Source organism: Garra rufa, chromosome 11 (genome assembly GCF_049309525.1).
Source record: "Garra rufa chromosome 11, GarRuf1.0, whole genome shotgun sequence".
Lineage (NCBI taxonomy): Eukaryota > Metazoa > Chordata > Actinopteri > Cypriniformes > Cyprinidae > Garra > Garra rufa.
The window spans coordinates 45,104,243-45,123,116 of record NC_133371.1 but is presented as its reverse complement, the minus strand read 5'-3'; the positions used below and the strand labels follow the sequence as shown (position 1 = coordinate 45,123,116).

The following is an 18,874-nucleotide window of genomic DNA, read 5'->3' as shown; positions in this document are numbered from 1 at the left end:
GGTCAAATTACTTCCTAAAAAATTAAGAAGTTACATTTTGCCAAAAAGAAATAAAACCTATTTAAGGACCCAGGTCATATTTCAGTCTAAAATTAAATTAAATTAATAATATAAAATTGTATTTTGCATAATGAAAATACAATTTTAAGGCCCATGTCAGTCCTAAAACAAATGTCAAATGTTATTTTGCATAAAGAAAATAATGCCTATTTAAATAATTCTTTTGAAAATAATGCCTGTTTATTTAAGGATAAGGTAATATTTCAGACCAAAATAAAAAAAATAAAAATCCGAAATTATATTTTGTATAAAGAAAATAAAGACTACTTTCATAATGACAATTAAGAAAAAAAGACAATATGAGAAAATAATAATATATTCATATTATTATAAAATAAAAAATTACTCTGTCTGGACACAATACTTTTTGTCTGAAAATCAGAATGTAATCTTGTTTTTGAATATTTCATTTTATTTTGGATTGATCCAGACATTTTTTTTTGACAGTTAGCATCACTTACAGTACATGTTACATTACATTACTTAATTTATGTATACTTTATCCTCATCAGCCGGTGATGATTCGACATTCCTGAGCTTCTTGAAAGGTGACCTCATTGTACTGGACCAGGACACAGGCGAGCAGGTCATGACGTCCGGCTGGGCTCACGGGACCAACGACAGAACCAAACAGAAAGGAGATTTCCCAGCCGACTGTGTTTATGTGCTGCCCACAGTCATTAGACCTCCGTCTGATATCGTGGTACTGATATTATGATGTTATGTTCGGCTCCAGGGGCGGTTCATATTTATTATTGCAGTCTTTTATGTAACCCTCCTACATTCTGTCTCTCCTTCTCTCTCTTTTGCCCTCTCGATGACTTCACGGCTCAGGCTCTGGTTACCATGACACCAGACCAACGGCAGGAGTCGATCCGAATTTCCCATGTTCCCGTAATGGAGACGGAGGAGAGGATAAAGCCGTATACGCTGGAGGAATTCTCCTATGACTACTTCAGGTGAACGGACACCACTTCTGTCCCCACATTGTTCCTATAACATCCCATATGACAAAATGCATGTATGTAAAGTCAATTAATTAAATTAAAATAAAATAAAAAGCATAATATATATATATATATATATATATATATATATATATATATATATATATATATATATATATATATAGGTTAATATACATATAGGGACACCATTCATGTCCCTAAATAAATAAAATAAAAAGTAAAAAGATCATTAAATTCAGGCCTATAGAAATAAAGTATGTAATAAATGTATAAATTAAATAAAGAAAATATTAAGAAAATTAGAATTATTTCAGGTTTATAGGAAAAAAGTATGTAAATTGCATGAATTAAATAAAAAGTAAAAAGATCATTAAATTCAGGTTAATGGGAAAAAGTATGTGAAATACATAAATTAAAAAAAAGTAAAAAGAGAATTAATTTAGGTTTATAGGAAAAAAGTATGTAAATTGCATGAATTAAATAAAAAGTAAAAAGATCATTAAATTCAGGTTAATGGGAAAAAGTATGTGAAATACATAAATTAAAAAAGTAAAAAGAGAATTAATTTAGGTTTATAGGAAAAAAGTATGTAAATTGCATAAATTAAAAAAAAGTAAAAAGAGAAATAAATTTAGGTTTATAGAAAAAATGTATGTAATGAATGCATGAATGAAAAAATAAAATAAAAAGTAAAAAGATAATTAAATTCAGGTTTATAGAGAAAAGTATGTAAATTGCATAAATTAAATAAATAAAATCAAAATCAAAATAAATTCAGGTTTATAGAAAAAAGTATGTGATGAATGCATAAATGAAATGAATAAAATAAAAAGTAAAAGTGAATTAATTCAGGTTAATAGGAAAAAATTATGTAAATTGCATAAATTAATTAAAAAGTATAAAGATAATTCAATTCAGGTTAATCAAAAAAAAAAGTATGTAATGAATACATGAACGAAATAAATAAAATAAAAAGTAAAAGAGAATTAATTTAGGTTTATAGGAAAAAAGTATGTACATTGCATAAGTGAAATAAAAAATTAACAATCAACAAATTGTCATGACAATTTTGTGTCCAGACAGGGTTATTTATGGATTTATAATTTATTACGAAATATAAATAAATATAAAACATCTTAAAATAGGCTTTATTTTCTTTAGGCAAAATAAAATTTTCTTATTTTTTTATATTACATTTGTTATATTATGCTTCTATCCAGAGTCCCCTACACCATCTCTTGCTGTTTTAAACAATAAAATATATGTAAATTAAATAAATTCATTTTCCATTAGGATTATTTTCTTTATGCAAAAAGTAATTTAGAATTTTTTATATAAAATAATTAAGCCTGTTTTAAGGTACATTTGTTTTTAAGTCATATTTCTGCCTAAAATCTGCCTTGCTATGCATGACCCTCATTGACCTTTGACCCTCTCTGCTCATCCAGGCCTCCTCCCAAACACACGCTCAGTAGAGTAATGATCACCAAGAACCGCGGGAAGGACAAGCTGTGGTGCTGCACACGAGAACCCATCAAACAGGCCCTGCTGAAGAAGTGTGTGAGCCATGAGGAGCTTTCCCAGGAGGCCTGCATGGCTTTTATTGATATCCTTCAGACATGAGATGCATGGATAGATTGAGTTCTGATTCTGCTTTTGGGCAGAAATATGACACGGACAATGCAAAAAATATAATTTTTTTGAGCTGCAGTATGACCTAGGTCCTAAAATAGGCTTTATTTTCTTTGTTCTAAAAATATTTTAATATTTTTCTTTGATTAAGCATTGACCTGAGCTCAAAAATAGGCTTTATTTTTTATGCAAAACATAAGTTTGTTTTTTCTTCTTTAGATTTTGGGTTGAAATATATGGAAGCCCATTTCCACCACTGAAAAATAATTAAAAAAAAGGTAATTGCGACTTTTTATCTCACAATTCAGACTTTTTTTTTTTTTTTCAGAATTGCGAGATATTTGCAAGTTATAAAGTAAGAATTATGAGATAAAAACTCGCAATTGCAAGTTATAAAGTCAAAATTGCAAGATATGAAGTCACAATTCTGATGTTTTTTCTCAGAATTGTGAGATATAAACTCAAAATTGTGAGTTATAAAGTCAAATTTTGAGGGGGGAAAAAGACTGTTCTCAGTTATATCTCACAATTCTGACTTAATTCACAATTGTATGTTATAAACTCGCAATTCTGAGAAAAAAGTTCTGAAAAAAGTCACAATTGTGAGTGTGTATCTTGCAATTCTGACTTTATAACTTGCATTTGCGAGTTTGTATCAAGCAGAATCTCAGTTCTGAGAAAAGAAGTGAGAATTGCGAGTTTGTTAAAAGTGAGAATTGCGAGTTTGTTTCAAGCTATTGAGAAAAAAAGTCAGAATTGAGTTTATATCTTGCAATTCTGACTTTATTTCTCAAAATTGCGAGTTTGTCTCGCAATTCTGATTTTATAACTCGCAATTGTCAGTTCATATCATGCAATTCTGAGAAAAAAGTTAGAATTGTGAGTTTATATCTTGCAATTCTGACTTTATTTCTCAGAATTGCGAGTTTGTCTCGCAATTCTGATTTTATAACTCACAATTGTCAGTTTATATCACGCAATTCTAAGAAAAAAGTCAGAATTGTGAGTTTTTATCTTGCAATTCTGACTTTATAACTTGCAATTGCAAGTTTATACCATGCAATTCTGAGAAAAAAAGTGAGAATTGCGAGTTTGTATTAAGCCAATCTTCAAATATTTTTATATGTCGCAATTCTGACTTTATTTCTCAAAATTGCGAGTTTGTTTCGCAATTCTGATTGTATAACACGCAATTGTCAGTTCATATCATGCAATTCTGAGAAAAAAGTTAGAATTGTGAGTTTGTATTAAGCCAATCTTCTAAAATTTGTCACAATTCTGACTTTATTTCTCAAAATTGCGAGTTTGTCTCGCAATTCTGATTGTGTAACACGCAATTGCCAGTTTATATCACGCATTTCTGAGAAAAAAGTTATAATTGTGAGTTTTTATCTTGCAATTCTGACTTTATAGCTCGCAATTGCAAGTTTATATCATGCAATTCTGAGAAAAAAGTGAGAATTATGAGTTTGTATCATGCCATTCTGAGAAAAATAGTCAGACTTTTTATATCTTGGAATTCTGACTTTATTTCTCAAAATTGCGAGTTTGTCTCGCAATTCTGATTTTATAACTCGCAATTGCCAGTTTACAGTATATCATGCAATTCTGAGAAAAAAAAGTGAGAATTGTGAGTTTGTATTAAGCCATTCAGAAAAAAATGTTGTCAGAATTTCTCATAATTCTGACTTTATTTCTCAAAATTACGTGTTTGTCTCGCAAACATGACTTTATAACAATTTATAGCAATTTCCAGTTTATATCACGCAATTCTGAGCAAAAAGTCTGAGAAAAAAAATTATCTTGCAAGTCGCATTTGTTAGTTTTTATCTCATAATTCCGTCAGAATTGCGAGATAAAAAATTGCAATTTCCTTTTTTAAAAATATTTTATTCAGTGGCGGAAACGGGATTCTATTGAAATATATATTTTTTTAAACATTTAAAATAATGTAATTTTGCTAATGAGTAATGTGATTTCATTTAGATTTAGTCTAAACTGTAGAAGTTCATGTATATTATGTTGTTTCTGCTTGTTCCTTGACCCGCTCTCCTGCACCTCTAATGAAATATATGGGCGATTATCCGTCCAAACGGACGCGTTCTGTGAACGAGCTCACGGATCAGATCTTCGAGGGCGCACTGAAGGCAGAGCCTCTAAAAGACGAGATCTACTGCCAGATCATCAAACAAATGACTGAAAACCATATCAAGTATGTCTATGTTAAAATGTAATTTATTCCTGTGATCAAAGCTGAATTTTCAGCATCATTACTTCATTCTTTAGTGTCACATGATCCTTCAGAAATCATTCTAATGTGCTGAATTGTTGCTCAAGAATAATTTCTGTGGTAACTGATATATTTTCTTTTCTTTGATGAATAGAAAGTTAAAAAAATGTGTGTTTGCTTGTGTGTTTGTGCAGGTATAGTGAGGAGAAGGGCTGGGAGTTGCTGTGGCTGTGTGCCGGTCTCTTTCCTCCCAGTAACGTCCTCTTACCACACGTCCAGAGGTTTCTGCAGTCGAAGAAACATCATCCGCTGGCTTCTGACTGCATGCAGAGATTGCAGAAAGCTTTACGGTGAAAACACACAACTGCATATACATGCAGATATAGACACGTATTGATTGTATCTTGAGCCTGTTTTTATTGCCAAGATGAATTTATTTATTTTATTTTATTTTCGACATGACATTTTTATATAGTTATCCAATCAGCTGGTGATGATGCAACATTTCTGAGCTTTATTTTATTGTTTCTGACATGATATTTCTCTGGTGATGACTCAACATTCTAAGCTTAATTTTATTTTATTTTATTTTCCGACATGACATTTCTTTGACAGTTATCCAATCAGCAATTAAACTTTCCTGAGCTTTTTTTATTTTATTTTATTATTTCTGACATGACATTTCTCTGGCAGTTGTCCAATCAGCTGGTGATGAGTCAGCATTCCTGAGCTTTATTTTTTATTTTTATTTTATTTTATTTTATTCTTTTTTTTATTTGATTTATTTTTTTTCCGACATAACATGACAGTTATCTGGTCAGCTGGTGATGACTCAGCATTCATGAGCTTTATTTATTTATTTAATTTTATTAAATTTATTAGGGCCCGAGCACTGCAGTGCGAGGACCCTATTGGAATTGCTCCGTTTATTATTTTTATTATTATTATTATTTTTTTTCGACATAACATTTTTTTTGACAGTTATCTGGTGATAAATTAACATTCTGAGCTTTATTTACATTTATTTTATTTTATTTTCGACATGACATTTTTATATAGTTATCCAATCAGCTGGTGATGATGCAACATTTCTGAGCTTTATTTATTTTATTTTATTTTATTTTATTAATTTTTTTATTTTATTTTTTTTTTTTTCTGACATAACATTTTTTTTGACAGTTATCTGGTGATAAATTAACATTCTGAGCTTTATTTACATTTATTTTATTTTATTTTCGACATGACATTTTTTAACATTTTTGAACATTGACATTTCTGAACATTTCTTATTTTATTTTACTTTATTTTATTTTATTTTATTTTATTTATTTATTTATTTATTTTTATTTCTGACATACATTTTTTTGACAGTTATCCAATCAGCAATTTAACTTTGAGCTTTTTCTTTTTCTGAGCTTTTTTTTATTATTATTTTATTATTTCTGACATTTCTCTGGCAGTTGTCCAATCAGCGTGTGATGAGTCAACATTCCTGAGCTTTATTTTATTTTATTCTATATTTTATTTTATTTTATTTTATTTCCGACATAACATTTTTTTATTTGACAATTATCCGGTCAGCTGGAGATGAATAAACATTCCTGACCTTTTTTTTTATTTATTTTATTTTATTAATTTATTAATTAATTAATTTATTTATTATTATTTGTTTTTCCCAACATAACATTTTTTGACAGTCAGCTAGTGATGAATTAACATTCAGAGCTTTATTTATTTATTATTTTATTTTCAACATGACATTTCTTTGACAGTTATCCAATCAGCAATTCAACTTTCCTGAGCTTTATTATTATTATTATTTTTCAACATTTTTATAGTTATCCAGTCTGCTGGCAATGATTCGACTTTCCTGAGCTATTTTTTTGTTTTATTCTTTGACATTTTAGAAAGCTTAGTGTCACAGCTCACACCACAGATGTTGTAATATAGCTGTGTTAAATATACAAAATACAATAGTATTGTATAATTAAGATAGAATACATAATGATTTCATTTGCAATGGCTTCATAATAAAAAATGCATTAACTGATAAAATATAGACCTTGAAAACAATGCAAGCAGCTTTTGATTACAAAAGCAAATGCATCAATGTAAATGAAAAAAGCAAAACAAGCAATCTTTTTAAGTTTTTAATTAAGAGTTCCACCATCTTGCACCAAACAAAGTGACTTTAACACTTCAGATGTTTAATGCACCGGGACTCTTGAAGTGACTCTAGTGGAATTACTCATCTCTATCTGAACTGTTGGATGCTCATAATTACGCAGTTTGCTTTTGATGTTGTGTCCTCTTTATCTCTTTCACACTGTTTTTCTGTTCTTTGTATGTCACTCTATTCTGAGCTCTCAGTAGTCAGAAGTCTCTTCAGTGGTGATGTTGTGAATATTAGTGTGTTACATTATGAATGAGTCATCACAGATGCCATATTTGTGTGTGTTGGTGTGCAGGAACGGCTCCCGCAAATATCCGCCGCACCTTGTGGAGGTGGAGGCCATTCAGCACAAGACCACTCAGATCTTTCACAAAGTCTACTTCCCTGATGACACAGATGAGGTGAGACAGACCCTTATATCATTATGACTCATCAAACATATGGGGATCCTGTGTTTTTGGACAGTTATGCAATTCAGAGGTGACACTGATATACAGATCTGGCCATTTAAAATGCGCGCGGGAAGTAAAGTGGTCTCGCGTGACGCCGGTGTATTCCAAAGGAACACGGAAAATACAATGACATAGGAAAGACATGATCAGTAGGGGGCAGTCATGTAACGCACTGGACTGGAGCAGGCTGAAAACATTGCTGCAAACTAAAAGGTACGGTAACCTGGAGGGGACACCTTCGGTTCACTTATGTTTGTCGTGGCCACACAAATGAATTCGTAGGAACGTCATATTACTTTTTGTCATTGCCACGAGATATTAATTCCTGGGAATGTCATATTATGTCGTGGCCACAAGATTATTTTGTCGAGGTAACGACATCCTTATGTTTAACGCATAAACAAACCTGCGTAACCATAACCCAGGATTATCAGAGATAGGTTTATTAATATTTTTTATTTTGAGTTAAGAAATGTTTTTATTAATTGTTATAGAAATTAATGCAATATTAAGTTATATATTAACAATAGGCAATGCTGTATATGCGAATGTCTGTGCGCGATGTAGACAGCATTCAAAAGTTTATCAAGAATTTATTACATATAAGTACTTCAAATTAAATAGCCCTGCAAGAAACATTTTATGCATCCTTAAGTCTTATCCATTAATTGATCCTTTTTTTCTGTAATAAATGTATTATTCGTTTATATTCAGTATGTCCCCCTTAATTTCGATCTCTTAACATTCCGAATCTAAATGATAAATGCTGACATGCCATGAAAGCTTTGATTATACTATATGGCATATATTCATTTTTAGTCTAATTATAACCTATATAGTGTTTCATTGTCGAGTGAATCATTCACGTTCCATTTGTAAATCGTATGGTCACACACGGGCATTAATACAATCATAAAGTCAAAACTTTATTGGCATAATTGTAGTTCACAATATTTGCTAAATATATGCCAAATAGCATTATATAAAGTTATTTAGGTTAAGCGATTCACAATAAAGAAAAAAGTAGATAGCTCTAAATCACTTATTATTTATTCTTATTGTAGGTTATTATTATTTCAATACCTGGTTAGGGCTATTTATTTTTAACGCCTGACAATTATGCCAATTACGTTTTGACTTTTTGATTGTATTTATCCCCGTGTGTGACGATTAATGAGCATGTTTTCATTTACAAATGAAACTACGTGAATGATTCATTTCTCAGTAAAACAGTTTAATATTTATATAGTCTAGTCTGTTAATTAGACTAAACAAAATAAAATATGTTCAATTCATATTTTATATGTTCAATTCTTTAGTTAAGAGAAGGAATGTAGGCCTATTTTACTGTGTGACGATAAATTATTTCCAAATGAAACTATGTGAATGATTCACTCTTCTTCAGTTATTTGTCTATTAGTTAGACTAAATAAAATACAATATATGTTAAATTTAACCTTTAAACTGCATTCCAGTAAAAACCCCAGTCATAGCACCTTTACAGTATCATTTACATTCAGAATGTTATGTAACGAGATCAAAATGAAGGAAAAAATAACGAATACAAACGAATAATACAAATATAATGGGAAAAAAAGAAGGTCAGTCAATGGACAAGATTGTGTGATGAATGAAATGTTTCTTGCAGGGCTATTTAATTTGAACTGGCCAACATGTAATACATGTAAACACTTGTGAAAGCTGTCTACATTGCGCACAGACAGCATTAGCATATACAGCATCGCCTGTATAATTATTTAATATTGTATTAATTTCTATAACAATTAATAAAGGCAAACAATTTCTTAACTCAAAACGAAATATCTCAAATAATTCTGGGTTACTAATGTCACGCAGGTTGGTTTATTCATTAAACGCGTGGCCACGAGAAATGCATGTTGAGCAAAAATACATTTCACGAAAATAATATAAAGATTACAAAACAAAGAAAACAAATGGAATGAGGGATATGCTTTAAAGTTCACGTAAAAGCCAAACATTAAGCGGCATCCTTCATGTTTTCTTTAATCAGCAAATACTTAACATTTTTTAATTATATTCACCTTCTGTTTTTATGACAATAAATTTTAAATTTTGAATTCTTATTTTTTTTTTTTTAGAAAAACGTCAGAACACCGGTCTCAAAAGTAGAAGCGAAAGTCTTGTTTCCACCAGCGCGGAATTTTTTTTATTCACCGTAATTGATGGATGTCTAAAACAAAAATAAGGAGAATCCTAAAACATATATATTTCTTAAAATAATAACATCTGAACTTCATACACAACAATACGGCAACGACTTTACAACAGGACACATTGTTTTATTTTAATTTTATTTTTTAGCTTGTACACCAATGGATTTCTGATGTCGGGATATTTCAGACTGCATCTCCACAGCTTAATCACTTTAGTATTAAACATACGGGTCAGGAGGCGGGTCGGGTACAATATTTATTTTTTTTTATTCTGCGGTCCGAGTTGCGGGTGGGTTATTTGAAAACGGTCGGGTTCGGGTTGTTTATCCACTGACCCGCGTGTCAGGTTGGACACTAATGTTTTGAAAAAAGTGGAGCGTGTGAGGAAAGCTTTCCCCTTCTCCCTGGCATGCATTTGAATGCTGAATTCGAAATGCAACTGAATGCAGTCGGAATCCGCCCCCAGCACCCCCAAGTCTCCAAATGTTGATTACAACAAGGCAACAGACAGCATTCAACACCCCACCCCACCCCCACTCTGCCATTCATAAACATTTCGCTCTTTATACTGCATGCCGCTTAACTCTGATGCCTCATTAACGGCTACTTTTCAGAAAACTGAAAAAAAAAATACACTTCCCTTTGGTTTCCCAGAACAGACTTAAGCCTAGTTCCAGGCTAAAATGATGTAAATCGGAGCTGTTTAAAGGAGAGAAAAAAAAAAAAAAAAAAAAAAAAACTTACTGATCGTTGGTCGGAGATTCAACCCGCAGTTCGTGACTGGAAGCTGTTAAGAGACAGACTTAATGAACTTCTCCGAAATAGAAGAACTACTTTTCCACTTAAAAAAAAAAAGAAAAAGAAAAAAAGGTGGAAAAAAATTGCATAACTCACTGGAGCACTTTTGATACTTAACAATTGTTGTATTCGTTGTCAGTCATATGCTAAGCTTTATTGTCTTGAAAAGTGAGCCTTCTGTTTATTTGTCTAAATTATTTTCTATATTAGGATATAATACTAGGCTAGTATTTATGGACATTAGGCCAAATCTACATGGGTTTCTTCCCTTTCACTTCAATTAGTTTTTAAGAAAAAAGAAAAGAAGAAAACTGCATGTGCAGTGCGTCAAAATAATGTACGGCATCAAAATGTAAGAACAAATCTAAAGACAATAATAATAATAATAACAATAATAATAATAATACAATTAATTATTAACACTCCTAAAAGTAAAGTATAGTGCTCAGATACACTTACGGTAGGTGACCTAACCCTAGTTGATACTTTATTTCAACTTTTCAATTATTTCATTAATTAACTAATAAACAAATGCCTTTCCGATATGATATAAGTGAAAAGGGAGACGATTTCGAAAATGATTTCAGCAAAAGGCGGATGCGAACTCGGGTCTCCCGCGTCAAAAACGATATGTTACTCGTATTATCACTTACGCCACTGAAAATGTTGCAGTATAGCCGTCTTTTGTAATATTTGTAAATATGGAGTATTTGCATTGTGTAAAAACATTAAATAAAAGGCACCAGACTACAGAAAATGGCATATACTAAAGTATTTATTTTTCTGGGGGAGGACCCACCCACATTTATTTTGCTTCCGACGCCCATGCTTGATGATGAAGTATAGTCTACAGGATATAACAATAAAGTGCTTTTCCAATCCCGATTCCACAAGGTTTTATTCCGCATTCACCCGCTCCCGCTATATTAACTATATTATTCGACCGCTGCCCGCTTAGAATAAATTTCTAAGCACCAAAATCGCAAAAACAAATCAAAATAATAATAGTAATAATACTAATAAATAAATTAATTAATTTTTAACTCTATAAAAACAGTAGTTTATATTTAACCTCTCCATTTCTATTCCTCTCTACTCAAATTAATTGTCAGTGTATCTAAAATTGTGTATCTTAGAAAAAGAAAAAGAGGAACTACCTCTTAAACATGCATATCTTAATTTGATGTTGCTTTAAAACATATAATGTATTTTATTCTGAAGGTGAAAGTGGTCCAGTTATTTAACTGCCTGCTGCGCCGTCAGGATCACGTTTTTTTCCCCTTTTAATTAAGTGGATAGCTTACAATACTCGTTCAAGAGTAAGGGATTGCTCAAAACTATGCTATTTTACATATTTCTGTTATTTGTGTACAATCACAACGAAAAAACAGATGTGTATGCTATTTGTAAAAAAAAAAAATGTAAACAAGATGCTGGTTCAAGGGCGCGTCACAGAAATTGCCTACAATTCTGCATATAGGCTTGCTACTTATTTTATTTTATTTCGTTTTGTTAAATTATTATTCATTAAGAAATTTATATTTCGCATATGGGCATTTTTATTTATTTTACATACAGCTTTTTGGGGTTTTCTCTGTGCATAAGATCTGCGCGTGATGTTCTGATGTTTATGCTGCTTTTTGCTTGTGTACAATTAACCCCTCAAAACGAATTTAACTGTTATTAATGTGTCACAGCCACGTTTCAATTTAAATGTAATTTAGCACAATCTTGTCGTTAATAATAACTAAACGCGTCGGTTGTCGTTTGGAAAAAAAAACAGAAATTAACATTTCTATTTTCAATGCAGTCTAATAAAAGTTCAACAGGAAAAAAAGAAAAGAAAATAATAATAAAACTGCTCCTGCTTATGAATAAATTTTTGCTTGATGATGAAGTATCTAAATAGTCTATAGGATATAACAAAGTGCTTTTCCAGTCCCGCTTCCACGAGGTTTTATTCCGCATCCACCCGCTCCGCGCTATATTAACTATATTATTCGCCCGCGGCCCGCTTAGAATAAATTTCTAAGCACCAAAATCGCAAAAATACTGTAGTTTATATTTATCCTTCCCATTTCTATCTGTCTCTACTCAAATTAATTGTCAGTGTATCTAAAATTGAAAAAGAAAAAGACGAACTACCTCTTAAACATGCATCTTAATTTGATGTTGCTTTAAAACGCTGAAATATATAGCCTAATATATTTTATTCTGAAGGTGAAAGTTGTCGAGTAATTTAACTGCCCGCGGCGCCGTCAGGATCACTTGATTTTTTTCCCCTTAATAAAGTGGATACAGCTTACAATACTCGTTCAAGAGTACGGCATTGCTTAAAACTATGATATTTTACATATTTCTGTTATTTGTGTACAATCACAATAAAAATTAAATAAAATTAAAAAAAAAAACGTGTAGGCTATTTGTAAAAAAGAAAAAAAAAATGGAAACAAGTTGCTGGTTTAAGGGCGCATCACAGAAATTGCCTAAAATTCTGCATACAGGCTTGCTACTTATTAATTTGTCAAATTATTATTCATTCAGAAAAGAAAAACATATATTTCTTATGTGGGCCTATTTTATTTATTATTATATATAGGTTTATTGGGTTTTTCTCTGTGCATAAGCTCTGCACGTGAGGTTCTGATGTTTATGCTGCTTCTTGCTTGTGTATAATTAATCCCTGAAAACGAATTTAGCGGTTTACGTCAGTTGTCGGTTGGAGAAATAAAATAACCGAAATTAACATTTCTGTTTCCGATGCAGTCTAATAAATGTTCGTCAGGAAAACAAAGAAAGAAAACAAAATAACAATACAACTGCACCTGCTTATGAATAGGCTATCTTTTTGCTATTGGTTTGAACCATAATTTCAGGAAAGAGGAATCATTGAACTATTGTACTGGTATTTGTGACCAACGCCCCCTAGAGCTGGCCATGGTGTTTGGCTACAGAATGTTGTTCCTTGCGCCACCTGGTGGATATTATATGAAGTGCAACAACGTTGTAAAAAAATCTAAAAAAGCCGCTGCGGCAGGACGCGTGCCCACGCGTGCCGAATTGCAGGCTGCCGCGTGAAAATAGACGCATTTTTAATGGCCAGATCTGTACTAAGCTTCAACAAATAATTAATTATTTTTTTTGTTAGAACAATTAAACTTGCATAAAATAAAATACATTTTTAAAAAACTGTTCTGTTTATTTTAACATGAAGTACTAAAATAACTAAAACTAAACAAACTCAAACTAAGTAGTACAATTTGATTTTGATTTTATTGTATTTTACTTCATTTTGTTTTCAGTATTACATTTCTTTGACAGTTATTCAATTAGCAATTAAACTTTCCTGAGCTTTTTTAATTTTTATTTTATTTTATTGTTTTTACATTTTATTTAAAATTTATTTTAATTTTATTTTAATTTCCAACATGTTTTCACTTTGATTTTCAAGTTTTAGTATTTTTTTGTGTAATTTTGTTGTGTTTTTGTCAATTCAAATTTTTTTTTTGAATATGTCGTGATGTTAAACTAAACAGAAATGAGAAACGTTGCTAGCTGAAATAAAAAAGGTTTTAAAAATGTTAAAATATCCCAGGAGGGTTTAAAAGCAGAAATGTATAGCTTTTATTCAGTGTTATTATTAGTATATTATTATACTTTTTTTATTTGTTGTATTTTATGTTTTCATTTGAATTTTCAAGTTTTTTTCAAAGCAATTTTTTGTTTTTCTCATTTCTGTCATTTTTTAAGTCTATATAGTTTTTATTAATTTTTACTTCGTAGTTTGAGTTTATTTAGTTTTAGTTATTTTAGTACTTCATGTTAAACTAAACAGAAATTAGAAATTTTGCTAGCTAAAATAAAATAGTTTTTTAAAAATGTAATTTAATTTAATTTAGTTTTTTCTTAAGCATTTTATATATATATATATATATTCTGTTTTCACTTTAATTTTCAAGTTTTAGTAATTTTGTTGAAAGAAATATAAAGTTTATCTTATTTCATTTCATGTTTATTTTATTTAAAGTAATGGGATTTTGTATTGTTTTATTTTAACCATGCTTTTATTTAATTTGACTTAAAGTAAAAAAAAAAAAAAATATATATATATATATATATATATATATATATATATATTTGACTTTAAGTCAAATTAAATAAAATGAAATAAGATAAACTTTATATTTCTTTCAACAAAATTACTAAAACTTGAAAATTAAAGTGAAAACAGAATGTATATAATGCTTAAGAAAAAACTAAATTAAATTAAATTACATTTTTAAAAAACTATTTTATTTTAGCTAGCAAAATTTCTAATTTCTGTTTAGTTTAACATGAAGTACTAAAATAACTAAAACTAAATAAACTCAAACTACGAAGTAAAAATGAATAAAAACTATATAGACTTAAAAAATGACAGAAATGAGAAAAACAAAAAATTGCTTTGAAAAAAACTTGAAAATTCAATTGAAAACATAAAATACAACAATTAAAAAAAGTATAATAATATACTAATAATAACACTGAATAAAAGCTATACATTTCTGCTTTTAAACCCTCCTGGGATATTTTAACATTTTTAAAACCTTTTTTATTTCAGCTAGCAACATTTCTCATTTCTGTTTAGTTTAACATTACGACATATTAAAAAAAGTTGAATTGACAAAAACACAACAAAATTACACAAAAAAATACTAAAACTTGAAAATCAAAGTGAAAACATAAAATATAAAAATAAAAAAACTATAATAATAATATATCACATAACACTGAATAAACCCTCCAGCAATATTCCTTTATATGAATAAAATAAAATACAATAAAAATGTACTGAAATAATATTTAAAAAAAACATAATTTCATATTTTCATTTAACATTAAGAACTATAATAACTAAAAATAAATAAACAAAAATTAAGAACTGTATAGACATTTAAAAAGAGAAACAAAAACTATAATTACTAAAGCTTTGAAAAGGAAGTACGAACAGAAAATAAAATGCAAATTCTACTATAAAATATTAACAGAAACTATAATGGTATATAAGTGATGCTAAAATAACCCTCCCAGAATATTCCTTTAAATGCATGTGGAAGTGTTTCACACAGCTTTGTGATCTTGTGGATGTTTGTGGTTCCTGCTGTGTTTCAGGCGTTTGAGGTGGAGTCCAGCACAAAAGCCAAAGACTTCTGTCTGAACATCTCCGGTAGACTGCTGCTCAAATCTCCCGACGGCTTCAGTCTGTTCGTCAAGATCTCTGATAAGGTAAAATCACACAGCAAGGCAGGATATGTGATTTTGATAATCTAGCAAATGTTTCTGGAGCTTTTCTTGGTCCTGCAACCAATCTTTCATGTCTAACCCAAGCCTAAATGCAGTGTTGGGCAGTAGCGTCGCTACAAGTAGTGACGCTACTAGCTTAACTACATTTCTCAGTAGCGTGGTGGTAGCGTCGCTGTTTTCTGAATCAAATAGCTTTTCAGTAGCTAAGCTATTATTTTGATCAAGTAACGCGGTAGCGTCAACAAAAGCTACAAGCTATATATTGTTCTATACTTTAAGCTCAAATCGGAAATATAACTGCTACGGATCACTGATCCTGGGTCAGTAAGCGACGCCACCGCCACTAAACCTCGTGATGCCATTGGCTCATTAAACTGTCAGTCAAACCGTATTATTCCTCCCGCCTCTCTCGTCAATGAAGTGCGGCACGCAGTTTGAAGCATCTCAGCGTGTTTGCAGACTTGAGGTAAATAAAGAAGTGTTGATTGAAAGTACATTAATAAAGGCTAATGTTCTTTTTTTTTTTTTTGCATTCGAAGATATGAGAAAAGTGTGTCTTAGTCTAGCACTGGTTGTCGAGACTTTTGTTGTCGATATTTTAGCTAAATGTCAGCGCCCACATAGCAACAGAAAACTGTATAATCTGCAATGCTAGTGATGGGCGCCTTGATTTTAGTATTTGAAGCAGGCTAGTGCTCTGGGAAGATCTCAAACTCAGAAGTACAAGATGGGCAGAGAGTGGGTGTCAAATTCATGGCGAAAGGCAAAATATTTCGGTTCGTTAGTAAAAACAAACAAACAAAAAACGTCCAGGTTCCATAGCAAAATAAGAATGAAACCGTGTTCTAGTCTAAACGAATTATAATAATCTTTGCTAATATTCTGAATACTTCAAACTGCTTTGGACTTTGCAGTAGCAAATTATGCCTTTACTATGACCAACATGACAGAATATGATATTCAGCTGTTTGATCGCGCTGGTGTCTTACGCGCACACTATGTTCATTTGAAAAATAAAACACAGTCACCCAAAAGTTACACTAGTCAATTTAAATAGTGTGTATAACATGCAGTTCAGCATGACCACCGGTCCTGTGGCACATTTTTGCTCATCATGATATTTTCCGTCGACGTGCATGAAGTACAAAGCACCCAATGCATAATAATTTTGCTTCAAATACATTGCAGATATGGAAACATTTGTATTTGTGGCAAGAGAGGTAGTCTACATAAGCCCATCTTTACTTTCACATTTAATTTGTTTTGGATTGTTTAGGCAAATTTATTTATTTATTTATTTCATCATTGTTCTGTTCTGAATAAGATTAAAGTTAAAGGATTTGTTGTGGAGTGAGGGAAATAATGTCATAACATTATGCTGTAGGCCTGTTTATTTCAGAATATAATAAAATGTGTCCCTGGACCACAAAACCAGTCTTAAGTCGCTGGGGTATATTTGTAGCAATAGCCAAAAATACATTGTATGGGTCAAAATTATTGATTTTTCTTTTATGTCAAAAATCATTAGGAAATTAAGTAAAGATCAAGTTACATTAAGATTTTTTGTAAAATTCCTACTGTAAACCTATCAAAATGTAATTTTTGATTAGTAATATGCATTTTTAAGAACTTAATTTGGGCAACTTTAAAGGTGATTTTCTCAGTATTTTGATTTTTTTGCACCCTTAGATTCCAGATTTTCAAATAGATGAATCTCGGCCAAATATTGTCCTATCCTAACAAACTATACATCAATAGAAAGCTTATTTATTGAGCTTTCATATGATGTATATATCTCAGTTTTGTAAAATTTAACCTTATGACTGGTTTTGTGGTCCAGGGTCACAAATGTGACTTATAGGTCTAGCCGCTGTGACCTGTCGGTTAAATTTTTACGTTAATGCATTTTACCTTCTGCAAACGAAAATAGCCGCTTGATTCGGTTATATATTCTTACTGTCAGTTAACAAATTTACAATAGAATTTAGCTTTGCTTCCCAGATAGTAACAGAGTCTGGGCCAAATCTGGCTTACATTCCACACTTGTCTTTTATTCACAGTCTTGACTGCAAAAGTTTGTGATTTGTTTTTATTTTTGTATTTGTTATGTACTATAGATTCTGACAATTAAAAAAATCAGGCTCCTGTATTCATGAAATCAATCACTATCTTTGTTCAAACACGGCAGTAAATTAAAGTGCTGTTTTTGTGCGGTCTGTCATATTTTAGTAGCTATATACAACAAATCTACAGCGCTTCCTTTAGGCTATTTATTACGAAGCTGTCAACACTGTAAACTCTGACGACATGCAATCAGTTGACGAACACCCATCCATATATAGACTATGTTATTCAATAATATGTATAAAATTATTTTATTTACAAATTTTGTGTTTTCCCTGTTTTATTCGTTTAATATTGTGAGACTGGTGCCATTGCTTTTTTGTTTTTATTTTTTTCAAGAAAGAATTCAACCCCCCAGAATATGAGATAAATCCAGCCCTGTACATGATACAGATTTTTGTTGCCAAATTGGTTTGGAAGAGTGGTTGAATAAACAATTAAACTGAACTTGCATGCCTGTATGACTGACAATTTAATTGATCACTGAGAGAGCACTGACTTTGTATGATGTTGGTTCAATAGAAAAATGAAATTTTAAAAAATAGCTTAGATGTAGTGAACTACTTTTGCCATGATGCTGTAGCTTAGCTTGCTACATTACCAAAGGCTGTAGCTTTAGTGTAGTTAAGCTTCATTTAATGAAGAGTAACTGTTAGCTTAGCTCACTACATTTTCCAAGTAGCTTGCCCATCACTGCCTAAATGTTAAATATGTAGGTTATGAGATTAGAATAGTATGGAATTCCTATCAAGATATATATGTACTATTATTTTTGTCTGTGTTTGTGTGTTGTAGGTGATAAGTGTACCTGAGGGTGATTTCTTCTTTGACTTTGTCCGGCATCTGACAGACTGGATCAAGAAAGCGAGACCTGCTAAAGATGGTATGGGCATACTGCATATTTATTAATTTATTTTTACATTCTTTGAGGTCAGTACCATGATACACTAGGATTTGGT

The 18,874-nt window shown here is 30.9% G+C and overlaps 1 protein-coding gene across 1 annotated transcript in view; it reads left to right on the top strand.

Moving 5' to 3' along the window:
* myo7aa (myosin VIIAa) overlaps positions 1-18,874 on the top strand; it is a 69,492-nt gene that overhangs the window by 41,771 nt on the left and 8,847 nt on the right. The window contains exons 34-41 of the mRNA XM_073850305.1: positions 573-763; positions 895-1,019; positions 2,477-2,634; positions 4,719-4,872; positions 5,085-5,240; positions 7,359-7,464; positions 15,660-15,773; positions 18,711-18,798. Coding sequence (XP_073706406.1) covers positions 573-763; positions 895-1,019; positions 2,477-2,634; positions 4,719-4,872; positions 5,085-5,240; positions 7,359-7,464; positions 15,660-15,773; positions 18,711-18,798 — 1,092 coding nt within the window. The remainder of the gene's footprint in view (positions 1-572; positions 764-894; positions 1,020-2,476; positions 2,635-4,718; positions 4,873-5,084; positions 5,241-7,358; positions 7,465-15,659; positions 15,774-18,710; positions 18,799-18,874) is intronic.